We start from the raw sequence: 25,737 nt of genomic DNA on the forward strand, positions 1-25,737 counted from the left end.
TTAATGATAGATACCATTTATTGAGCATTTACTGTATAAAAATCTCTGTTCTGAGAGATATACACACCTTGGTGTTCCTCATCTGTAGCCTGAGAATAATAATAATAAATCATATGAACCACTTACTGATCACTTAATGGACAGAAGCCCTGATGTAAGTGAGTCACACGTCTCAGTTCCCATTCTCTAGGGACTGGGAATAGTGAATCATCACAACAGTATGGGAGAGTTGACATTCACTGAATACTGTGTACCAGGTCCTCTTCTACACACATTAGATAATGCCCAACTTGACTGGTCCCTGGCAACTCTCCAGTGTCGTCTCCCACCCCACTCTACCTCATTCCACTCCACCACGCAGGCCTCCTCCAGACGGCTCCTCAAACACAGCGAAGTGCAGCCTCACCTCCAGGCCTTGGCATGAGGTATGTCTTCTGCTAGGCGCACCTTTCCCCAAACACCCACAGGGCTCACTCCCTCCTTTGCTACCTCACTTCTCCGCTCAGATACCACTTTCTAGGTGAGGCTTCGCTAACCGCGCTGTTTAAAATCCAGGGCTTACAACAGTGCCTGGTACCCAGCAGGCAATCGGCAAATGCCTGCTTAGTCACTACATGCTCGGTCAATGGCAGCAGCCTGGTGCCGGTTGCCTTTGGAGGTGAGTCCCCAAGGCTGGCCTCCGGAGTGGCGGACACATTTAACAGATCTGAGGTGGCCTAGGGGATGTGACCCCAGACGAGGACCAGCAGGGCAAAGGCCCGGAAGGGACACGTGTTTGGAGTGTTTGAGAAGGGTGGAGAGGCAGCCTTGGCTAGAATCCAATGTGTGAGAGGAGCTCAGATGGGCGGACACGTCCCAGAGCTAGCGCGAGTCTGCGGGTCTTGCAGAGACTCTGGGTTTCCTGAGACCACTGGAGACACACAGACCCCGAGGACCAGAATGGGTTAACACGTGCCCTCCAGCCCCTGTTGACAATATAGATTTGGGAACTCGAGATGAGGCTGTGGGGCGGGGGGTCCTGACACCCACTTTACTCTCTCTGAGCTCAGGAGCATTTACCGAGCCTCTGGCGCCTGGGGCTTGACTGGAGGGCGGGGTCAGGCAGAGGCCCCGCCTCGAGACCCCAGGACGCCCCTCCCCTCGCCACCGTGAAGCACAGACTCTGGGGAGAACGCAGGCACGGTCGGAAATTATCGCCTTTATTTCTTCGCCGGTCTCGAGGGAGGGCGGCGACCGGGCGGATCCTGCTGGCCTAGGGGGCGTCAGGGGCAGCCACCGGCGGCTCCGGATCCGCCTCGTCGCGGGCGCGGGGGAGCTCACGTCCGGCCTGCCGGGGGCGGGGTGAGGCTGCAGACCAGGTTCCCGCGCTCCTCGCGTCCGCCCGCGTCTGCCCTAGGCCTACACCGAGGCTTCCTCTACCTCCGGGGCCGCCCTGCTCGGCACAGACCCCACTCTCAGGGGCCACTCCCAGGATCCCTGCCCGCCCCGCCTCCCTTCCCCGGGCTCCCTACCTCTCCCTCGCCGGCCCCGACCTCGGGGGCGCTCGGGACCTGCTCCGCGAATATCTCCAGCTCCGCCTTCAGCCTGCGGAGAAGGGGACGAGGAAAGAGGAGGAAGAGAGGGAGAGTCTAGGGAACAAGGAGGAAGCCACGGAGACGCGGAGACCCGACGACGCCGAGGGAGGCACAGCGGGGGAAGGGGCAGTGGGGGGCGGAGCGGGGGACCTGGGCCGGTTCCCCTCCGCCCTGTCCCTGCCCTCCTCGCCCACACCTCCCTTCCCCTCTCACCCGTCATTCACCGCCCTGGCGCCCTCGACCTCAGGCGGCGAGCTCAGCCGCCGCTCCACGTCCCGCAGCTTGGCGCGCACCAGCCTCCCTGCGGGTGGGCGGGCGTCAGGGGCAGGGCCAAGGCCCGGCCACATGCCCCTCCCCCGGCCCACCTGGCGCGGGAGGCTCACTCTCCGAGAGCAGCTGCTCCTTGCTCCTCTCCAGGGCACGGATCTCCCGGGCCAGTCGCTGCTCCAGCATCTGCCAGGACAAAGAGGAGGCCTGCCCGTCTGGATGTCCTCTTGGCTACACGGCCCGCCCCTCCCCTTTTGTGCTTCTCGGGAAGTCTTCACCTACATTAGGTCATTCATTCATTCAACTATTTATTAACTCAATGTGCAGTTTCTGCTGTGGCTGGAGACCCACCCACCTCCCCCCAAACGCTCTGCATGTCTCCAGGCACCTCTCAAACTTGAACTCTTCCCACTCTCCTCATCCTCCACTCCCCAGTCTGCGGCTCCTCAAAGGTTTCAGGCACCGTCCAGTCCCAGGGCCTTCCTTCTGTACCCAGATACCTGCACCGCTTCTTCCCTCATTTCCTTAACCTCTGTGTTGAGATGTCACTTGCTTAGAGGCCTTCCCACTGACGTTCCACGATCTAGCCACTAACTTTCTTGGTGCCTCCACTGTCCCCAACCAGCTTGAGACAGCCTCTTTGATCTGCTAAAGACTTGGCCTCTTTGATCTGCTACCCTCTCTCACTGCTTCAAATGCAGCCCAGTGCAGCCACTGACATTAGCTGAATGAAGGAATGACCTGACCATGGCTTTCTCTGGGCTGCCATTTGCCACTGCAAGATGAACATACTCTGGGTGAGCAGGGGGAAAGCAGATCACAATGGTACGCACCCGTCTGGGCAGGTGATGCTGGGTGTGGCAGTAAGGCATGGTGAGACTTAAGTTGATTTTAGATAAAAGCTGAGGGACTGAATAGGTGGACAAGAGGAAGCAAGGAATCAAGGATTATCCCCCGGCATTGGGCCTGGGCAGGGGTGGACTCTGGGCCAGTCAGTGGGACACTAAAGCCAAGGGAGGAGTGGCTTTGGTTGCAGGCAATGATAATGGCTCACGTGGAATTCCCAGAGGTCCTTGTGCTGGCCCGTCAGATCCTCCAGCTGTCCTTTGACATCCAACCTGGAGGCCAACACCCAGGAATGAGAGAACACATGCTAGGCCTGACCCCTGATGGGGGCTCCTCATGTGCAGGCCTTCAGATCCTGCCCATGCTCCCTCTGCTGGGAGCTGCTTCATGGGTTTTATCCTCTAAGCTTTGGTTCCTGCAGCACCTCTTCCAACAAACTCTCCCTGATGCAAGCCCTGCTCCCACTTTCTACACTGTGGTCTGCCAGGCCCCAGGCTTGGGAGTTACCCCAGATTCCTCTGTTTGGGACTCTGAAACCTGAGTGTTACGGACAAAAATTTGTTCCATGTACTGTTGCAACGTGTGCTTCCTGGGAAGGGAAAGACAACCCTGAGTGGTATTCTCTGAATGACCCACCATTCACTCCAGCAGGAGTGGGAGTTGGGATGTCTGTTCATGGCATTCACCTTTCTCATTTCCCCTGTTGAACGAGAACCTTCATGGGCCTGTGTTGAGAACATCACCCTGTCCATCCTGTCCCCCATGGAATGAACTCTGCCTTCCCAAGAAGGCTTTGTGAGGTGTGTGGTAATCTGGCACCATAGATTCTGTAACATCCTGGCTTGAAGCCTGATCTGTTACTTCACTGTGACCCTGGGCAAGTTACTTAACCTCTCTGGGTCTCAGTTTCCTCATATGTAAAATGGTGGTGTGGAGGGTGACATTAGCCTTTAACTCCTATAATTGTCATTATGAGGATTAGGTACATAAATGGGCATAAATGCTCATCAGACAGTGTGAGTAGTGTGGTTAAGTATACACACATTAGCTAACATCAGGTTTCCCCATGCAATTAAAATCATGGTGCACCAGGATGTGAGACCTCTGGTAACAGGAATGTGCTAAGTAAAGGTTCAGAGGATGCTGGGCATGGTAGCTGATGCCTGAAATTCTAGCACTTTGGGAGGCTGAGGCGGGCAGGATCACCTGAGGTCAAGAGTTCGAGACCAGCCTGACCAACGAGGAGAAACCCCATCTCTACTAAAAATACAAAATTAGCCAGACGTGGTTATATGCCTATAATTCCCGCTACTTGGGAGGATGAAGAGATGGATGGATATACGGTTGGAGAGACAGTTGATTGGATGTGTGAGCTGCTGGCTGGAGAAACGATAGCTGATTAGAGAAATGATAAGTAGAGGAATAGTGGCTGGATAGAGAAAGAAAGGATTGCTAGGAGAAAGGACAGATGTCTGGATGGACGGTTGGCTAAGTGAATATATGACGGGGAAGGACAGAGAGAGGATGAATGCATGATTGGATGGATGGAAGATTGTTAGGTGGAAGGTTGGAGATAAAATAGCCATCTGGCTGGATGACATGCTTGGATAGTTGGATAGATGGATGAATGGATGCATGAGTGAGTAGGTGAATGGCTAGATAGGTAAGTAGATGAATGGGTGGGCAAATGGATGACTGGGGCTTAAAATAAGCAGACAAATAAGCAAGTGAATGGATATCAAAGGACCTGGATAGCCAACAGCAAAAGACTGAGGCTAACACCAATGGATGGAATATATTTGATAAAGAAATTAGTAACGAATAATTAAATGAGTAAATTAATCTTAACAGGACCATTTAATATCAGAGATAACCAAGGAAGTCTTTTGTCTGACTGCTCTATTTATAGAAAGGTAAAATGAGGCTTCCATGTCCAAGATTGATTTCCATAGCTCTTGCTCCCTCCTTTTTCAGCTGGGGAATGAGGTGGGGAAGAGCTGAGGCAGGGCCACTTACCTCCGAGCCTCACTTTCCTTCTCTTGGCAGTGCATCTGGAGGATCCTGAGTGCCTCTGTGGGGAAGGAACCAAGGGGACCCTTTGGGAGCTCTTGGGGAGTCAGGGTTGGCCAGAGGTAATGGGCCCCACATCATGTCAGGCATTGGAGGGCACTGTGAGGACTTGGGTGTTTACTCCAAGTAAGGTAGTGATCCAGGGAGAGATCTGTACAGACAGGGAAGCACCCTGACTTAGGTTGCAGTGGGATTCCTCTGGCTGCTCTGAGGAGTATGGACTTTTGTGGGATGGAAGAGTAGAATAAGGAAGACACAGCAACTGGTAAATACCTTGCTTTTTGCTCAAGACCTCCTCTAGGTGCACTTTCTCTCCATTCACTGGAAAACACAATGACACTTTCAGCCTCCAGGCACCCCATTGCCATCCCCATTGCAACTTCATATAAGGGGAAAGCCACACAGAAGGTGTAGTACAGCCCTAGGAGAGCTGAGAGCTGACATATCTTCTTGCCACCCTTGCAACCATCTCCCACAAGGACCATCCTGATCCAGCTTCTCCCCCTCTATGCCCACATTCCTTGCAAATGTTGAAGGACTGAAGACCCTGAAGAATGTACAAGGTTTACAATGAGGAGAGAGATGGCTATAAAGAAATACACGCACAATGTCAGGTGGATATAAAGGCTCCTAAGAAACAAATCAGCAAGGGGCGTGAGAATGACCAAGAGAGGGCGGGATTCTATTCTGAGATGAGACCATCAAGATAGACCTGTCAGGGTGAAATTTGAGCTGAGAGCTGAAAGATGACATGAGACAGTGAGAGGCAATACAGATGATGTGAGCTAAGAGCATTGTAGGCCCGGGAACAGCCTGTGCAAAGGCCCTGAGGTATGCACAGGAGCATCCGCAGTGTTGATGGGTCCCTCTTTTGGCCCCACTTACAGGAGTCTAATTCCCTATGCAGGGCCTCCCAGAGAGTGTGGGTCTCTCTCAGTTCCTCACTGGATTTCTTCTTTGCTGGGCCAAGAAGGGAAGAAGACACTGTGTGAGTATAGTCTCTAGCCTTGCTGTTCTCTCGCAAATATGACATTGCATATTCATCTTCAAATAACCCTACAGGGGCCTAGATTTTATAGATAAGGAGGTGGATTCATTATAAATCCAGGCTCTTCCTGCTGGCCCCAGCTGGCCGGGCTAGGTCCCCAAGTTTACCTTGCTGAAGCTCGTTAATCCGGTTAATCAGGTCCTCTATCTGTGGCTCCAGACTTCCCTCTGAAGAAAGAAAGGAAGAAAGACTGAGCCAGAGAAGACTGGTGTCTGGCTGTCCAAGGCAGACGGAGAAGCACTGTGTCTGCTGCTATCAATTAGCAGGCATATATTGAGCACCTGCTGTATGCTGAGCTCTGCCAGAGCCCCTTGAAGGGCTTGCATTCTGGGCTGGGGAGATGGACATTGAGCAAAGATAACTAAATCAATTCAGGTGGCAGTAGCTGCTGTGAAGAGAAATAAAGTGAGGCAAAGCGTTGAAGAGCAAAAGGGTAAAAGGCATGTCTGGAGATATGGAAAGGGCCCAGATGAGGAGAGGGAAGCAGGTCCTGCAGTTCTGTGGGGGTAGAGTGTGGAGGGGGGACCCATTCCAGGCAGAGTGCAACAAGGCAGCGGGAACAAGTGCAAATTCCCCATAGTGTGGCAGGAGCGGGTGAGGCACGTGTCAAAAGTAACAGTGAGGGGCTGGTGTGGCTCAGGTCTCGTGAGCAAGTGGAGAGTAGCAGAAGGTGAGGTGGGGGAAGTGGGAAGTGGTATCACTCAGGGCCTCTTGGGCCATCGTGGAAGCCTTTAGATGTAACTCTGAGTGTGGTGTGAGCCGATGGAGACGTCCCATCTGCCCCGCCCTATCAAAAGCCAGACAGGAAGGGTTGTCAGTCTGCACTCTGGTACTGGTCTCATCTGAGAAATGGGGAAACCCTGCTTTTACACTGCTGGTAGCAGCTTGCAAGTTTCCCAGTGACAGGGTGATCACTGTCCCTTTAGAGAGTCAGCTCTAACTTCTCATAGTCCCTGTTTCAGTGCTCTGTATGCAGGAGACTTCCTTCTCATGCCTCTTTGGCATCAAGGTTGGCAACAAAGAACGGGGGCAAAAAGCTGCCCAACCCTTGCCAGGTCTCACTGCCGACCCCTCAGACACTCTGGGGTTAATGAACTCAGACCCTGGATTTTCCAAGGTCACTGACTCCAGCTTCTGTGATTTCCAGGAGAGTGGGTGCTCTCCACGGTGCTGATTATGACTGACAGAAATCTCTGGGGGTCTTTGTTTTACTGGAAATGATCAGTTTGGGTCACTGCATTTCTGGCCCTGCAATTTCTCTCCCTAATGTAACCTAGGCAGCAGTCCCAGTGCACTTCTTCTGCAGGCAGCCACAGAGTGGGAGAAGGGGAGGCTGCTGCTTTTGTTTGGAATAGACTGACGTGATACTATTTTAAGATGAGAATGGACTGGGGGTCTAACCTCTGGCCAGCACTGCCTCAGCTCTGATGTAGATACTGGGTGCACACTGGCTCCCAGATCTCCTGCAAAAAGCAAAGCAAGGTGCAAAACCAACTGCATTGCCATTTGTATGTAAAAGGGAGGACAAAAAAAAAAAAAAAAAACCACATCCATGAATGCATTTTTTAAAAACCTCTGGAAAGATACTTAAGAATTGAAAAACAATAGCTGCTTGCCCGTGAGTCAGGGAAATGGATGTCCGGTGTGTGGGGGGAGGGAGGAGGGATGGCAGGGGAACTGGTTTTTCCTTTCCTTTAAACTTCTTGAATTTTGAACTGTGAGGCTGTATTCTTGGTTCAAAGAATTAAATTATATAAGAGGGAGAAAGTGCAATGGGATAATTTCCTGAGGTTGTGAGTTGAGGTGGCTGAATTTGAACCATGTCTTTCTGACTTGAAACCCCAGGCTGAGGCTCAGAAACAAAGAGACACATGACCTTTCTGCAGCTTTATCACCATTGCCAGCAAGTCTTCAGTCTTCAAAGACTTGGCTTGCCCTGTAGAAACGAAAATCAAAATTACAGGACATAGCGAGAGTGAGAGGGGAGAGAGAAGGGAAGTAGGAAGTCCCAGCGGGGTCTGCAGACACCCCTGGGCTGGGGCTAAGGATGGGATGAGAGACAGATTTCCATCCGAAGCAGGGCCCCCGTCTCTTGCCCTTGAGGTTTATGGTGTGTGCTAGATAAATCAGGACCCCTAAGGGTCACCTTCTCCCTGAGGGGTTAAAAGACACCACCACAAACATCCCCTTAATGAAACTCAGGGGTGAAAGAAGGGAATGCATGTTTGCTGATGCTGCTGTTCAAGATCATTATGAAGTTCTAACCAGAGCAATAGGGCAGGAAGATTTCATATGAATTTCTTTGAAATAATTATAGCTCATAATTTATACATTCTTAATGAACTTATAGATCTAGGTAATAGTTACTAATGGCTACTAACATCAAAAAAAGACAACTGGATATTATGAGCTTCTCTCTTTTTCTTTCTTTACCCTGCAGCTCCAGTTCAATGGATTTTTATTTTTATTTTTAATATAGAGAGTTTATTTCAGCTAAGTTGAGGACTGCAGCTCAGAGTGCACTTACAAGCTGCCTTGGGGAGTGCTCCCTATGAGCCTCTAGATGGAAGAACATAACACAGCTGATGAAGGATTTTTGCCCTAAAAACCCCCACCAAAACCAAAAAAGCCTGATGGAATCCCATCAGGTTTCCACATCTAAATACGAATTCAGAGGAAGTACAAAGGGCAGGAAAACACATTAAATGACACCACTGGGGATGTGCTCAATATCATGTGGACTGTGGGAAACTCCACAGGAAAACCTGTTTCTTCAACAAATAAGTTGCAAAGAAGAAAATGAGGGAGAGGGAAAAATCCTACAGATTAAAAAAGACTTGAGGCATATATCAATCAATTAAATGAACAGACCTTATTTGAACCCTGATTCACCACACTTTTCACCATACATACTTCTATGTATATTTTAACATGAGCCTGTGTTACTTCTAAAATTTAAACAAGAAAAACCACAGGAAAATGTTAACGTTAAAAAAAAAAATCCTTAAGTCTTGAAATCAATGGTAAAGGTCAAATCTCAGTGACCTACACCTCTCTAAGGCAAATTGAACAGAGAAGATGAAAGGCAGCTCGCAAACATGATAGCCAAAAAGTTAATGAAGAAACGCTTACCCACAATAGTATACAGTGAAAATTCCCTCTCCCTCAGTTCTCTAATTCTCCTCAGAGGCCACTAGCATTACAAGCTATGTGTAGGTACTTGGAGATAATTCAATGTATACACAAACATACCTCCCACATTTTCATTTTGCTTTTCCTTTTGTTGTTGTTGTTTTTGAGATGGAGTCTGGCTCTGTTGCCCAGGCTGGAGTGCAGTGGCACGATCTCAGCTCACTGCAACCTCTGCCTCCCAAGTTCAAGTGATTCTCCTGCCTCAGCCTCCCGAGAAGCTGGGACTAAAGGCGCATGCCACCACGCCTGGCTAATTTTTTGTATTTTAGTAGAGACGGGGTTTTACTGTTTTGCCCAGGCTGGTCTCGAACTCCTGAGCTCAGGCAACCCACCCGCCTCGGCCTCCTAAAGTGCTAGGATTACAGGCGTGAGCCACCACGGCCAACTACATCCCACGTTTTCTTTTCTTTTTGTTTTGTTTTTTGAGACGGAGTCTTGCTCTGTCGCCCAGGCTGGAGTGCAGTGGGGTGATCTCAGCTTACTGCAAGCTCCGCCTCCCGGGTTCACACCATTCTCCTGCCTCAGCCTCCAGAGTAGCTGGGACTACAGGTGCCCGCCACCACACCAGGCTAATTTTTTTTTTTTCTTTGTATTTTTAGTAGAGACGGGGTTTCACCATGTTAGCCAGGAGGGTCTTGATCTCCTGACCTCGTGATCCGCACGCCTCAGCCTCCCAAAGTGCTGGGATTACAGATGTTTACAGACATGAGCCACTGCGCCTGGCCCACATCCCACATTTTCTACATAAGTGGTAGCATGTTGTACATGATGCACCCCATCTTGTATTTATCATTTGACAATGTACACCAGTGATCTTTCTATTCTTTTTAGTGGCTGCATGGCATTCCACTGTGTGGATATACCATAATTTCAAAACAATATCCTATTGATGGATATTTAAGCTGTTTACCTTATTTTGCTGTTACAAAGAATGCCACAATGATCATCTGCATTTGTGTTGTCAAGCTGCCATAACAAAGTACCACAAACTGGGTCTTCCCTCTGTGTCTGTGTCTTCACCTGCCACTCTCATATCTTGATGTGTCTATATTTCCCTCTACTTATAAGGACACCAGCCATTGAATATGGCCCTCCCTAATCCAGTGTGACCTCCTCTTCACTAACTATATCTGCAAAGACCCTACTTCCAAATAAGTCACATTTCTGAATTTCTGGTGGATATGAATTTTGAAGGGACACAATTTAACCTAGCACACCATCCTTGTACATTATTCTTTGTGCTTGCATTAGAGTGTATCTACTGGGTACACATAGAGTACTACTTAGATGCTACTTGGTGGATCAAAGGTATGTATATTATGGAATTTGGCTGATAGGAAATTGCCTTTCACCTGTCTCAGGCCCAAAAATCATACTCTTACCAGGCAAGTATGTTTTTAATCTTCTTCATTTTTGTTTTGTTTTGTTTTGTTTTTGCTAACCGGCAAAAACTGTTTCATTTCAAACTTTCTGATAAATAAATACCAAAACTTTATTCATTTCCTCTTGATCAGAAATTCCACTCCTCGGAATGCCTCTTAAGGACATAATTAAGGATGGTGGGCGAGATGTTGTTTCACTGTTTATAATTTTAAACTCAGAAGTAACGGCTGGGCGCGGTGGTTCACGCCTGTAATCCCAGCACTTTGGGAGGCCAAGGCAGGTGGATCACCTGAGGTCAGGAGTTTGAGACCAGCCTGGCCAGTGTGGCAGAACCTCAACTCTACTAAAGATACAAAAATTAGCCGGACGTGTTGGTGTGTGCCTGTAACCCCAACTACTCAGGAGGCTGAGGCAGGAGAATTGCTTGAACCCAGAGGACAGAGGTTGCAGTGAGCCGAGATGGCACCATTGCACTTCAGCCTGGGCAACAAGAACAAAACTCTGTCTCAAAAAAAAAAAAAAAAAAAAAACCAAAAAAAAAAAAAAAAAAAAAAAAAAAAAAGGAAATAACTTGAAGATACCTTAGGGGATTAATTACAGCATGTTTGTAGGATGAAATTCTTTGCAGCCATTAAAATCCATGTTGTAAATCAGGGTTTTTTAACCTGAGCTTATTAGATATTTTTTGAAGTATTTGGTGGTATGTTCACCTTCTTTATGTCTTTTTGTTTGGCCTGAAATCCTTTATAAATTAGTATGTATTATTTTAATTTGCATTTTCATGTTTAAATTACATAATAAACACATGTAGAATAACTTACATAATAAACAAATGTGGAAGAACAAAATTAAAAAGAAAAGTCTCCCCTCACCAGCAGCCCCTTCTCCAAGTCACTCCCCTTCCCAGAAGTAACCACTGCCAGCAGTTTGGTGACAACATTTGGTCTTTTAGTAAAATACATTTCATGTATTGCTCTAAATTTTACTTTCTGACTCAAGTAAAATTCTAAGAAAATTCAAAGAAATATGTGACGTTAAAAATGAAATTTCCTCTTTTCTCCTTAATCCTAAATCTCACTGCCTCCCCTGATACAATCACTTGGAACAAGTTGGCCTCCTGAGATTTTTTTTAATTTCAAAAATATTCTTAATATTTTGGAAATAAGACAAAGAAGTAAAGCTACTTTAATAACAAGGGAAGGTGTTTGTGATTGTTTTATTTTTAGTACCTTATTATGAGAACTTTCAAATGCACATGAGAGTGGAGAAGGTATTATGATTAACTCTCATATGCTCATTGTCCAGATCTGACAATTATTAATATTCACCCTATTTATTTCACCTATGCTTCTCCTGTGTTGAATTATTTTTAAGCAATGCCCAGGCTTCTTGACATTTTATTCCCAGATACTTCATCAGGAGTCTGAGCTACTTAAGGACATTATCTTAGATGACCCCAATCCTATAATCACAACTGACCAGATTAATACTCATCAGGTAACATCTCCCAATACCCAGGCCATGCATTAATTTCCTGATTGTCTCCACATCTTTTTTATGGCTGGCATTTGCAACCATTTCTGCAAAAGCTCCATCTGTGTTTTTCCTCTCTCTGCTTTCTAGTGCTAGTCATGAAATAAGGCCAAGAGTGGGTAACAAGTAAATCTTTTAAATAATCCAACTAACACTTTGACACACACACACACAAAGTCCATTACAAAAGAAAACGGCCAGTACAGTAAGAGCACCCTTGTAAACATTTTATTTTGAAATAATTTCAGATGTACACAAAAGCTGTAAAAATAGGCCACAGTGCCCCCATTTTGCCCTTATACCAGATTCCCCATTTGTGAGTGATTTTGAATAATAAGTTGCAGACAACTTGACTCATTACTCCTTACTATTCCAGTGTCTATTTCCTATATACAAAGGGAATCTACCAGGTAACCACAGTACAACAATCAAAACCTGGATGTTAATACTGATCCAATATGAATATAGGATCCTCAGTTGCCATTCAAAATTTTCCCTCTTCTCCCTTATATTTTAAAATTATATATGACTACTTACATTTTTCTAAAAGAAAAATAGAACAATAAATCACAAAAATGCCTCCACCTCTGCAGTACTCCCAAAATCCAAATCCCTTGTCCAGAGTTATCACTCAGGCCTTTACCATTCAGACACTTTTTCTGTGTAACATACACAGGGCTATACCTTCCTCCATTTTTGTTTCAATCCCAACTGGCTTATCTCTAATCAAAATAGGGTCTATTTTGGAGCTCCTTGTGTGTCAATAATAATCCTATCAACTTAAAATTTAATTTTTGTACATTTAAATTAGAATTTTTCTTTTTCTGCCTCTTAAAAAAAAAAATCCACCACAGAGACATTCCACAGCATGCACACATAAACCTAGACTTAGCCATTTATGTGACTGTTCCTTGTGTTGTGCCTGCATCAACACTCCAATGACCATTCCTGGTCCATACACTTATGTATTCTCCTATGATTACATAGCATGGGGACTGCAGAAGTGGAAGAGCATTTTAGATGCTAAAAATACTCTGCCAAACTGCCTCTAGCAAAGCCTTTACTTTGAGTCAGCTCTCTTCCCTGAGGTAGGAAAAGGCCTGTTTCTCTACAAGGTCATCAATACCAGATACTATTCTTCCCTTTATAAAGCCAATTTGATGGGCTAGAAATGGCAACTTGATACGTCTTTCAATTTTTCCTTTGCTAGTGAAATCAGTCATAACTTTAATTTTGAGGAATTTGAAAGGTTGATACTAAAATAGTTTTTAAAAATTGTAGTGGCAGCTGTATTACACAGTTAATACATGAGATCTATTTGCATCTGTCTTACTTCCTTCTGTCCTTTGTTGAATGCTGGCACTTAGTATGTGGCTCTAATCTAAAACACCTCTCTGTGTGGAAGTTATTTCATTAGTCACACATTAAAAAATTACTGAACACCTACTTTACACCAAGCAGGCATTGTTTTAGGTGCAGGGGAGTGAGAGGTAAACAGTCTCTGTTCTCATGGAGCTCACATCCTAGGTCAGGTAATTAACAATAATCATTACTTTGATGTCTATATGGGTAGGTCTGGCAGGATGCAGTCTAGTGTGTTTATTCATACAGTGGTTTAAAGAGTGTGCAGAAAGGGGTGTTAGAGATAGATAAAAGTGGGACAGAAAGGTGACAACAGTTGAAGCATAGTGATGGGTACATGGGCTTTGTTTATGCTATTTTCTCTACGTTGGTACACTTTGAATACTTCCGTAACAACACAAAAAATACTAGTGGCATACAAATGCATTACTGCCTTGGGAATTTTTTTTTCCTTTTTTTTTTTTTTTTCTCTGTTGTCTGCGCTGGAGTACAGTGGCACAATGTCAGCTCACTGTAACCTCCGCCTCCTGGGTTCAAGCAATTCTCCTGCCTCAGCCTCCCAAGTAGCTGGGGCTACAGGCACCTGCCAACCACACCTGGCCAATTTTTGTTTTTAGTAGAGACGAGGTTTCACCATGTTGGCCAGGCTGGTCTCGAACTCCTGACCTCAGGTAACCCACTCACCTCGGCCTTCCAAAGTGCTGGGATTACAGGAGTGAGCCACCAAGCCGGGCCAAGGAAGATTTTTTTCTTCTTTTTTTCTGAGACTGAGTCTCGCTCTATCACACAGGCTGGAGTGCAGTGATGCGATCTCGGCTCACTGCAACCTCCGCCTCCCAGATTCAAGAGATTCTCCTGCCTCAACTTCCTGAGTAGCTGGGATTACAGGTCCACGCCACCACATTCGGCTAATTTACATATATATATATATATAGTTTTTAGTAGAGAGGGTTTCACCATATTGGTCAGGCTGGTCGCGAACTCCTGACCTCGTCATCTGCCCGCCTCTGCCTCCCAAAGTGCTGGGATTACAGGTGTGAGCCTCCGTGCCCAGTCTGAGATTTTTTTTCTTTTGGATGGAATACAATTTCCAATAGCGTCTAGGCCGACACCCCTCCACCCTCCTTTGCCTGTCATTCAAGTCGATACCCTGGAGAAAAGAGGCTGTGGGGTAGGCCATGTTCGATTAAGAGGTTTAAGAGTCCATCAAAGTGTGGTAGGTGTTAGGTGTGACATGGCGACATTGGGAATTACTGTTAATAAGGGGGGGCTGCAGCAAGGTGATTTTTATGAGAACATCCCCACCGCCCCACTTCTGTTTGAAGACTTGCGTACTGAACTATGTGTTGTTTACTTTCAACAACGTATTGACTAGAGTTGACAAAAGTTAATCTCGATGGTAGGAATATGCCTGTTAATTTATCTCCACTCTGCTGAACGGTTAAAAAATTGTTTTTCTTCAATAATAAAAGGCTTAACATTTTATTTAAAAAATATTGGAATATCATTATTTCATTATTGTAATGGGATGAATCCTCCCTCCTTTCTGCCCTGGTTGGAGAGAAAGGAGTGCAGCCCACTTGCCCTCACTACCTTCAGCCTCCTCAGCGGCTTCTGGCGCCTCCACATTCAGAGGTTTCAGCTTCCCCGCCATTTTCCAACGCGAGGCCTGTGCGCCAGCCTTGCTTGCTGACTGGCTGAAAAAGAAACCACGTGAGGGCGAAAGGCTTTTCACTACGCATGCGTGCAGTCCGCGGTTACGCCATCGGTTAACTCAGCAGTCAGCTCTGGGCAAGCGCGGAACACACTGCGCCCCGATTGCATGCTACAACCTTGAGGCTGTAACTCCACAAACAAGGGCAGAGCTAGGGTAATGGCCAGTTGGGGAGTGAGGGTAGTGTGCACACATACAAAACCCTAGGAAGGTCTCTCCTGCTTTAGGCTGCTTGTCTTGTGCAGGTTGTCAAAGTCTGGGACAGACGTGCATGTGCTATGTGGTGGTACACAATAGTTCGAGTCTGTTTTCGTTTACAAATCTTCATCAGAGTTTACGAGAGAGGGTTACTTATCTCTGTTTCACAGATGAGTAAAATGAGGCTTAGAAGCTAAGTGCATCTTCTATGTAAAAATGCTGGATTTCAGCCACTGTGTGCAGTCAGGTGCTTTGTGTCCTGGGTTCCACAGGTGGACACTAGAGGCCACCTTCTCATTAATGTTAGCAGCAGCCGGCATTGAGGGGGTCATTTCTGGCAGGGTAAAGATGAAGAAAACTACAAGAAGGGCAAAGGAATATCCTTGTGGGTCTTACTTTTAGGACTTTTATGTAGTTTTTTTCTTTAATACCCTCAGGCCAGTTCCAAGCATAGCGTGGCCCTGAAGTGCCAATTCCAGCACCCCTGTGGGCCACCCTAGAGACCTTGGCCAGATCTGGACACTCACGGCTGAGATTCAACTGAGGAGGCAGACCCCTGAAGCAAGTTTGGAGGGGACAGTCCCTCACAGAGGCTAGAGCATCATTCAAGTGGAGGAGATGAGACAGAGGGAAGGGAGAGGGAGGCCTAAGGATTTCCCCAGAGGGGGAGGTGCATGACCAGGTGAGGAAAGCAGCCTGCTCGCCTGGCTGTTGCCACCATCTCTTTCATAGATGGGCCTTCAGATCTTGCCCCATTGCCTAGGGAGACAATGACTAGCCACGGACACACCCCCACCCACATTTCCAGGGTGGACAGAAGGTAAAAAACAAAGGTGGTTGCTCCCAGCACTGCCTGGTCTGGGAGCTCCATCTATCAGAGTCCAGTGAACAAGCCATTGTGGGCAGCTTGGTCCGTAGAGGGGGCTGGTGGTGTGGAGTACTTGGGTGGGTAGCGAATGAAGAGCCGGTCCTCCTCTTTCTTCACCCAGCGCAGGAGTTTGGTCACTACCAAGATTGCACCTGCCTTGGTGACCAGAGGGCTGAGGCAGGTATAGAGCTCGAATTTGGAGGTCACCTGGGGGTTTGGGAGGAGACAGAGTCAGATGGGCCAGAGCTGGCTATGGACAACCCTGTCTACCCCAATGCAGCTGCATGTCTGCCTCCTGCAACCTGGAACCTGTACCTGGCAGCACCTCCTACCGGGTGCTGCCTAGATACTGGGCTAAGGTAGGTAAGCTGATATTGTGCAACTAATGAGCCAAGGGTCAGCGGGACCTAGTGGCTTCAACTGGGTGATGCTGGTTGTGTTTGTGGGTACTCTCTAGACCTGTCTGCTCATCTGGGGACTGGGGAACACAGTAACAATGTTTAATATTCTGTCAGTAACCTATTGTGTACAAGGTCCTGCTCTAAGCTCATACAACTATGTTTTCCTCATCAACAGCCAGGAATTAATATAAACAGGAACTCAAGTTATACCTCATACTAAATGGAGAGGCCTGATCCCACAAGGTCACTCGTGCCTTTCCTGTGCCACCTCCAAGAGCTCTCCCCTTCACGCCCTCTGCTCCGGCCATTCTGCACTTTCCTTACTATTCCTCAAACATAGCCAGGCTCAGTACCACCTCACAGCATATCAGTCCTTTCCCTCTGCCAGGTGTACTCTTCCTCCTAATATCCATGTAGCTCAATACCTCCTTACTGCACTCAGATGCCATCTGCTCAGGGTGGCCACTCTGATCACTTGGTTTAAAATTCTGGTCCTAACATATCTTGTTTTTTTTGTTTGTTTGTTTTTTGTTTTTAACACAGAGTCTCACTATTGCCCAGGCTGGAGTGCAGTGGCATGGTCTCAGCTCACTGCAACCTCCGCCTGCCAGGTTCAAGCGATTCTCCTGCCTCAGCCTCCCGAGTAGCTGGGATTACAAGCGCATGCCACCAAGCTCGGCTAATTTTTTGTATTTTTAGTAGAGATGGGGTTTCACCCTGTTGGCCAGGCTGGTCTCAGACTCCTAACCTTGTGACCCGCAGCCCCCTCTCCACCCCTATTTGGCCTGCCAAAGTGCTGGGATTATAGGCGTGAGCCACTGCACCCGGCCCATATCTTGGGTTTTAAATTCCAATCTCTACTAAAAGGTACAAAGGCTCCATGGAGAAATGGCTGAGTTGAGGAATGGAATAGAGAAAGTCAAGTAAGATGTGCTCACGTAGTGAAGGGGACGTGTCAGAGACACAGGGATCAGCCTGGCTGAATCAGGGTACCCACTGGCTAAATCAGAGGCAATTTGAACACCAAAATAAATGCTAGAGAAAGATTTTAACTCACTGAATTAAAGAAAAATCCATAAGATAATATTGATAGAAAATTAAAAATTCAATAAATAGAAGAAAAAGTTATTCCTTTTTTTTTTTTTTTTTTTTTTGAAGTGCAGTGGTGCAATGTTGGCTCACTGCAACCTCCGCCTCCCAGGTTCAAGTGATTCTCCTGCCTCAGCCTCATGAATAGCTGAGATTACAGGCACACACCACCACACCCAGCTAACTTTTGTATTTTTAGTAGAAACGGGGTTTCACCGTGTTGGCCAGGCTGGTCTCGAACTCCTGACCTCAAGTGATCTGCCCGCCTCAGCCTCCCAAAGTGCTGGGATTACAGGCGTGAGCCATCACATCCGGCCCCATGTTATTCTTTATAGTAAAATCCCAACCAATGAATGTAGAAAGAATGATGGAGTTAGGAAAACCACTGTCTGGCCAGGTGTGGTTTTCACCACACCCTTTAAAACTCTTTATGAATATAAATATAAAAACTCTTTATATTGTTTTTGCGACTTCTTTAAAATGAAAGTTAAAAAAATTTAAAAACAAAATCCTTAGCCTAGGACAATGCCTGATCCACAGCAGTCATGCAATAAATTAATAAATATGCATTACATGGCAGGGCCTGGGGGAAGGTGCCATTTCTGATGAGGTCCCCTTCTCTGGCCTCCCTCAGTAGTTGACCTTCAGCAAACCCCTAGGAAGTGAGGGCTGGAGCCCAGAGGAGACCCAAGGGAAGGGTACCCCAGGTGGAGGGCACAGCAAGGGACCAAGCCTACAATGTGTGAGGACTGCTGGGGACTCATGGAGTCATAATGAGCTGGTGATGAATGGGGTACCTCCAGACACATGGACTGGGCTACTAGGGAATTGGCAGGCACAGCAATGGTGGTTAACGGAGCCTCTGGAAAGTCAAAGACACTGTCCTGGTTGCTAATCGGGGAAAAGCACACAGAAGGGTGAGGCTAATGTCGGATTAGAGTCACGGTCATTAGTTGTCAGGGGCTTCAAAGATGTGTGTGTAAAGGCAGGGACAGTGTCGCAGGCAAGGCACAGCCCAGCCAGAGGCCTGCTGTGTTTGGTGGAGGCACTATGGCTGGAAGGGATACAATATAGGGAAAGGAGGCTTGAAGTGGTGAATCAATTCACTCAGAGCCCTGCCCAACTTACCCAGGCCAGCAGTGTCTCCTTCTCAGCCACGTGGTAAATGAGGCGCAGGGGTCGGGAGGTGTTGTGGAGACGAGCATGCAGGCGGTGGTACAGGTCCGACAGCCGCTGCCGCTCCTCCTCTCTGCTGTAGGGGGCCTCTAGCTCAGGGCTGCCATGATGGAGGGAAAGGTTAGTCCAGCGCCTTCTTGGCTGGCCCATTTCCTCCCTCAGTCTAGAGATTTCAATTAAGTTAGGGAGCTGAGCCTCTCCCATGAGACTTGAGGATTCTCAGGGGTTGGAGGCTGACCTTCCCTCATCAAACTAGGGGATTCCCTGAGTACTAGGGCCCTGCTCTCCACCAGAAGAGGGGGATTCCTTTAGGTCCATGACTGATGCTCCATCATCAGAGACTTGTTCTGTTCCCTCTTTCTTAAGCATGGCCGGTTATCTCTCCTGAGTCACATCCCTGAGATGCTGAACTTCCTGGTTTGACAGGCCTTCCCACCCAGCCAGTTGCCTTAGGGTCAGGGCCTACCTGGTAAACTGGGGCAGTTGGCGGTGGTGGTCAGGGATGTCCAGTGGCTTATACAGGAAGTGCCGGAGGCCCGGCGCCCCCACAGCCTGCACACTGTAGGCAGGAGCACTGGCTGATGAGGCATTAGAGAAGCCGGCAGCCTCCCCAAGAACACGCATGGCACCAAGGGCATGCATCCCGTCTTCGACCAGGCGCCGGCAGGCGGCCATGGCATGGAAGGCTTCACGTTGGGTGCCAAGCAGCAGCAGGCAAACAGGCATAGCATCCAGGCGGGCCACGTAGGCGTAGAAAAAACCATCAGGGTTGAAGCGGGGCAGGCACACTGGTGCCCAAGCCTCACCCGCCGCAAAGGCTGGTGCACCCACCCAGTCGAGCAGCAATTGCAGGTCAGCTGGGTCCAGCCGGCACTCGGCCAGCACATTCCGCTCCTGGGCTGCTGTTATCAGTCGACCGCCTACTGCCAGCACTGACAGCGCCAGGCCAGGCGCTGTGCAACGTCGGAGGAGTGCACCCAGTGCGTCTCGCAGCGGGCGGGCAAGGGGCACACAGCGCACGGCACCCAGGAGCAGGGCTCCTGGGTCCTGCTCCACACTGTCCAGAAGTCGGTCCAGTGTGCGCTCCGAGCCAGCCAGCAGGCGGCGGAGGTCATAGTTCTGCTTGTGTGCGAAGATGCGGGCGACACTTGCACGTGTCAGCGTGCTCACGATCTGTGCGTGCACAGCTAGCAGCTCCCCCCGCAGTTGGGCTGCTGACTGAGAAGTCCGTGACATGGCCACGAGCAACAGTGGGCCCTGTTGTAGGAACACCAGCTTGTGGTCCTCTGTGGAAGGGAGGGGTAAGAAGAGGGGGTAGAGCTGGATCAGGAATGACCAGAGGGAGACAGTGGGGCTCTTCCGCTCTCTCCTACCATACACACACCGGGCCCCAGTCCACACGATCACTCTGTGGGCACCTGGACTGGGGTAAGGACAAGCTGGAGGAATCTGGACATTTGCAGAGACATGATGGGATGGCCAAAGGAACAGGTAGGTTAGATACACAGCACGGAGCAGGGGCAGGTGGGAGGAGATGGTACAAGGGCTGACACAGAGCCGGAAAGACACAGCTTAGCCACACAGCCCCCACAGTCATGCTCTCAGGCAACATAGAAGTATCCAGCTAGTCACTCAGATCCCAGCAAGTCAATCATTCAGAAACCAGCAGGCCAGACACAGATGAACCCCCCACCTCCCACCACTGACAGTTAGAGCCCTGGCTGACCATCCACACACATGGACCCAACCCTGGCTGGCTGGATAGTGCCTGAGGCAGGCAGACGGACCTACCCATGCCAGCCATATTCCCGGTCACTGTCTCCCATTCTGCCTCCCACCTGTTTGCTCACCAGCGTAGATGGCGCGGATGGTATCTCCTGCACTCTGCACAAAGGACACCAGGGCGGTCATTACACCCATGGTAGCCGACAGCGCCTCCACACTACCATACCGCGAGTAGATGGGCTTGCCAGCCTCACTCAGCACAAACACATGCTTCCGCTGGCTGCGCCACTCCTCGTCACTGGGGTCCCCGCCCTGGCCTCCAGAGCTACTCTCAGGGCTACGCGTGGGACTATTTTCAGGGGCTGCAGGACTCCAGAGCCGAGAGGTACTTGACGGGGCCTCTGACTGGGGCGGTGGTGATGGGCTGGGTGGCTGGTCCTTGTCCTTGGATCCTGAAAGGGAGCCCCTGGTGGGTCATCTGCATGTGAACCCCTAACCCCACATCCCCAAGGACCCACCAAATATCTACTAGCCCCTCCAGGAGCCCTGCATGCTGACACACACCTCCAAGTGTCTCCTATGCCCCTCAATGACAAATGACTGCCCTGGGACCCCGCAATGATCTTCCTAAAACCCTAATAAACCAACACATTCTCATTGTCATTCCACTGGACCTGCTATGTTCCTACAGACGAATTACTTCCTTTTCAATAACTGTCATTCCCAAGTCTTCAAAGCACGCCATTGACTCTGGATGATGATTATTCGTCTCCAATAATCCCCCATTAACTCCTCCGACCCCTGTTTTTTCACCTGATATCTGCTCACCCAATGGCCACCCTTAACATATATTAATATCTTAAGTATCTGAATGCCCCTTCCCCCACCACTACCCTATCAGTGATACCCACTGATAGGTGATGACCCCTACTAACTCTCCTGGTTGCCCATTTATATTCTTGGTAATATCCAGTATTTCTCCCAGTGACTGTCATTAATATCCACTAACACCCAGATCTTTAGGACTCCCCTAATCCATTATTCACTCCCACTGTGGTTCACAAACACCCCAATGACCCCACTTTAACAATCATTAACACCTGGTTTTTCAGTGATCCTCCATGACTGCCCTGATCCACAATTTATTCTACTCCATGTCCACTCCTCCAGCCCCCAACAAGGACCATCATTAACCTCCACTAACACCCAGCACTTCAGAGACCTTCACTCACTCCCCTGACCACCTTCAATCTCACTGATATCCACTCCCCTCTGTACAGTAACCATTATAATATCCACTAACACACAAGACTTTAATGACTTCCACTGCCCCTCCCCATGACCATCATTAACATTCACGAAAACCCACAACTTCAATGGCCTCTACTGACACATCCATTTATTCCCATTCATCCCCCAATGACAGTCATTATTATCCATGTGCAGCTATGTCTCAATAATTTTCCCATGAAATCCCAATAATTGCATATTCTCTCATTGACATTCCCATGACTGACACTCCCATGTCCCCAAATATCATTACTCCCTCCTAATAACTGCTCTTACCTGCTATTAATTCCCAAGTCCTCAACCTCCCCATCCACATTTATTCTCACATCACTGATCCTTCCCAATGATTCCATTTGCATCCACTAGTTCCAAAGTGATCAATGGTACAGACTTCTCAGCGACTTCCATTAAATCCCAAATGAACAACTTTACATATCCACTAATATTTGGTTCCTTAAAGACTTCCCAACAGCCTACCAATGACTTCAATGATGTAAATACTCTGAGTGCCCATGGAACTTCACTGATTCCCCTTCCCACTTCTATTATTTAATAAATAACACCCTACTCCTCAAAAACACTAACTTCTAAACAGTACTCCTTGGAGTCTATTGACTTTCTTCTGCGCATTCTTTGACCTAAACACTCTAAATCCTCAGTGACCCTCTTTGGTTCTAACAGCCCCCTTTTTGATTCTTCAATGACCTAAACTCACACCAAACCCCCAGTGAACACCCGCTGACATCCAATGACTTCCTCAGTGAAGTAAACTACACCATGTGTCCACAATGACCTCCTCCTGACCCGGCTATGGTTTAAGCCACTTCTCTTGAGTCCCAAACAACTCCCTACCCATCACCCACTGACCCTCCCCCTGTCCAACAATGACAACCCCTAACGATCCATTTTAAGACCCCACTAAGTGGAGTCATACCTGTTTCCTCCAGGCCCTCGCCTTCGGGATCCAGTGGGACCGCGTGAACCCCTCCACCTTCTCTAGTTTCCTCACTGGGGAACTGCGTGTCCTCCAAGTCCTCCGCGCCCCCGGGGGCCGGGGCAGCAGTGTCTCCTCCGGCCTCCATCTGCACATCCCTGAAGGGGAGGGGAATCGAGGGTGACGGGCGGTGAAAGAAACTTCTGAAAAGCCTTTATAGAGTCAGGCCCCTTTGGACACACTCCTACTGCTCGTTTCCCCACGGATTTCAATAGGACGAGACATTCAAAAACATGCCCAAATACGTGCCCCCTCCAACACTTTCCGAAAAGAGGAGACTCTAATGGGCCTCAGGAAATAGAGATATACAAACACCTGTTTTAACCCCGAATCTCAACTGGCCGGATACCATTACTTCCCTGTAGCGGCGGTGGCATCACACTTCCGGGTGCGGCCGGGGAGGTGCCACACTTCCGGGTGCGACGCCCCCAGAAGACGCTTCCGGTTGCGGAGCTTTATTGGCTCCCCGCGGCGTCCCTCTCCCGTCGCCTACAGGTGTCCCCTCATAATTGAGATGGTGCGGGCTACTTCCGGATCTACGTCAGGTCTGTTCGGGAGCTGAATGAGACCTCTCTGCCCTCCCTTCAACGCATCTGGCTACGGCTGCTAATCCGGGAGAGCTAGGCCCACTTCGCTTACCGGTGGTTGTTGGCGTGAGGGGGGCGCGGCTCGCTCTAGCCAATCCCGGAGTACAGAGGGCGAGACCCCCTTCTTTCTGGGCCAATCGAGATAAGCCGCCTGATTTCCCCGCTGTCTACGCCCCCCGCCAAACCCTAACCAATACTGTACGTTCTGTTGCGTTTGCACCCGCCCATCCATTGATTGACGTTTCCCTCGACCCAATCGAAGGCTCGAGCCTATTCCTCGTTTCACAAGAGGACTTTTGCAGCCTAAGTCCGCATGGATACCTGTGCCGGACCCACAAATCGGCTCTCCCAGAACTAAGGCAACTCCACTTTCTCTTATCCCTTAACCCTGCCAAGAAAGTCAAGGGAGGGGAGAGACGCGAATGCTTGACGGGCAGTCGCCGCTTCCAATCAGCGTGCTGCGCCAAGTCTGGTCAGTCTATAGGACTTGGATCCTAAAGAGGCAGGTCTCGCAGAAGGAGGAAGTATTCGTTGGTCACTCTCTGTTCACGCAAAGGGCTCGGCGGCCTTTGGAAAAAAGGAAGCGCGAGCCACGTACATCCTCGTGGCGCCTGGCTAGGGGGTATGCGAAGGCAAAGCTCAGGCTGATTTGGATTTGTCCAGAAGCGCAAAAAGCCCGGCTGACCTCACTTGCGTGGGCAGCGTCAGCCGGCAGGAACGTGCAAAGGAAAGCCCAGGCCCACCGGGGGTGCGCGTGTGGGCGCGGCCAAGAGGCCGCTGAGTCCTGACTGGCCGAAGGCGAGGCCGCGTCGATCTCTGCACGCCACCCTTGGCTAGCGCGATGGCCCCTGCACCTGGGGCCCGTCCCCTGTAAGGTCTACACTTCCCTGGAAAGTAGAGCGCAGCGCCTGGATAGGATCTTACTCGGGTGTTGCCAGCAGCCGCAGCCTGCAAGCTGCGAGGGGTTTGGGCGGCCAGGGGAAGGAAGGTGGTCCTAGCTGACAATGTTAGCCTGAGGGCGAACGCGGGTGTAGACACGCCTGGTCTAGACTGCCCATCTCCTTTGCTCTAGGGGTCTCTGTCCCTTCCTGCGACTCACCGAGCCTGTCTCGGGGTGTCTGCCTGCGCCCCTGTCTCTTCCTGTATTTGTGTCTCTGAATGTGTAAATGAACACCTTTACACATCCACCTGCGCTCTCCTTCCCCATCTCTCTACCTCCGCCTCTTTCTCTGGGTCTCGGTCTCTCGGTAGTTCTTTAGCTTTCTGACGGCATTTCACTTACTTCCCACCCTCTCTCCCAGGGCAGAACAGCGGCGCCCCAAGGGTCCTCGAGGTCCTATCGGATCCCGCAGCTCCGTCCCCTGCGGGTTCCCACGTCTACCAGCAGCTGGGGGAAGAACTCCGTCAGCCCAGGGCAGGGGCGGGCACTCACTTGGACCAGGACCTGCCCGACGCCCCCCGGTCCGCCGGGCGAACGGGTCGTCACTTCCTGTGATCAGTTTGGGAAAAGGCCCTGGGGGCCCTGCCACGGGCGAGTGTGGGAACCCAGGGTTCGAATTCCCGCCCCGACGCTGCTTCCGGACCGAAAGCCCCCTGAACGCCTTACCCCACGTGCCCTGGGCCTCGGTTTCTCCACCAGTGAAACAATGATGGGAATCGCTTGACGTGAAGTGAGTGGAGGTGCTGGCACACTTCGAGTGATTGCTAAGTGGAAGCCTTTGGTACTAGTTAGGAGAATTATTTTAATTACAGTATAGTTAGGGTAATGAATTCCAAATACCAATGTAGCATCATGTGCCTTATATACAATAGATAATCGATAAGTAATGAAATATTAAATTTACATAAAGCAATAAATTTATGTGCCTACAAAATATATTTACCTAATACATTTACAAGTACATAATATATAATAAACATGTAAAAAAGTACAATAAAATAATAGCATCTCATAAGCAAACTTATTTATTTCTTAATCTCGCTATGTTACCCAGCCTAGAGTGCAGTGGCGAGATGTTGACTTACTGCAGCCTCCGCCTCCCGGGTTCAAGCAATTCTCCTGCCTCAGCCTCCGGAGTAGCTGGGATTACAGGTGCCCGCTACCATATCTGGCTAATTTTTGTATTTTTAGTAGAGACGCGGTTTCGCCTTGTTGGCCAGGCTGGTCTTGAACTCTCGACCTCAGGTGATCCACCCGCCTCAGCTTCCCAAAGTGCTGGGATTACAGGCGTGAGCCACCATGCCAAGTCTAGTGCTACACACTTTAAACAAACAGATCTCACAATAACTCCCTCACTCACTATCACCAAGAGGATGATGCTAAACCATTCATGAAGGATTCACCCCCAAGATCTGATCACTTCCCACCAGATCCCACCTTCAATATTGGGGATTACCATTCGACCTGAGATTTGGGTGGG

General features: G+C 49.1%; 3 protein-coding genes across 6 annotated transcripts; 1 reads left to right on the forward strand and 2 right to left on the reverse strand.

The window, feature by feature from the left end:
• SYCE1L (synaptonemal complex central element protein 1 like) lies at nucleotides 1-14,978 on the reverse strand. 3 transcript variants are annotated; one of them, XM_003917206.3, is made up of 11 exons: nucleotides 14,869-14,978; nucleotides 7,682-7,741; nucleotides 5,913-5,972; nucleotides 5,643-5,717; nucleotides 5,031-5,078; nucleotides 4,704-4,758; nucleotides 2,896-2,959; nucleotides 1,958-2,027; nucleotides 1,788-1,875; nucleotides 1,512-1,584; nucleotides 1-1,327 (listed from the first exon to the last, which is right to left on the reverse strand). In XM_003917206.3, the coding sequence occupies exons 1-11, from the start codon at nucleotides 14,927-14,929 to the stop codon at nucleotides 1,253-1,255; spliced, it is 729 nt and encodes a 242-aa protein (XP_003917255.1). In that variant the 5' UTR covers nucleotides 14,930-14,978; the 3' UTR covers nucleotides 1-1,252. The 3 variants fall into 3 exon arrangements, with proteins under 3 accessions (XP_003917255.1, XP_031513937.1, XP_031513938.1); XM_031658077.1 differs by having other exon boundaries at nucleotides 1-1,432; XM_031658078.1 differs by lacking the exon at nucleotides 5,643-5,717 and having other exon boundaries at nucleotides 1-1,432; nucleotides 14,869-14,957.
• MON1B (MON1 homolog B, secretory trafficking associated) lies at nucleotides 14,742-23,479 on the reverse strand. 2 transcript variants are annotated; one of them, XM_009196902.3, is made up of 6 exons: nucleotides 23,370-23,479; nucleotides 22,671-22,828; nucleotides 20,572-20,898; nucleotides 19,188-20,007; nucleotides 18,674-18,821; nucleotides 14,742-16,262 (listed from the first exon to the last, which is right to left on the reverse strand). In XM_009196902.3, exons 2-6 carry the CDS (start codon nucleotides 22,816-22,818, stop codon nucleotides 16,062-16,064), a joined length of 1,644 nt encoding a protein of 547 aa, XP_009195166.1. In that variant the 5' UTR covers nucleotides 22,819-22,828; nucleotides 23,370-23,479; the 3' UTR covers nucleotides 14,742-16,061. The 2 variants fall into 2 exon arrangements, with proteins under 2 accessions (XP_009195166.1, XP_003917253.1); XM_003917204.2 differs by having other exon boundaries at nucleotides 23,046-23,383.
• On the forward strand, nucleotides 22,964-25,174 carry LOC103880555. Its single transcript, XM_009196898.3, has 4 exons — nucleotides 22,964-22,975; nucleotides 23,096-23,225; nucleotides 23,298-23,789; nucleotides 24,619-25,174. Exons 1-4 carry the CDS (start codon nucleotides 22,964-22,966, stop codon nucleotides 24,810-24,812), a joined length of 828 nt encoding a protein of 275 aa, XP_009195162.2. The 3' UTR covers nucleotides 24,813-25,174.
• The last annotated feature ends 563 nt before the right edge of the window (nucleotides 25,175-25,737 follow it).

This window comes from Papio anubis, chromosome 18 (genome assembly GCF_008728515.1).
Source record: "Papio anubis isolate 15944 chromosome 18, Panubis1.0, whole genome shotgun sequence".
NCBI lineage: Eukaryota > Metazoa > Chordata > Mammalia > Primates > Cercopithecidae > Papio > Papio anubis.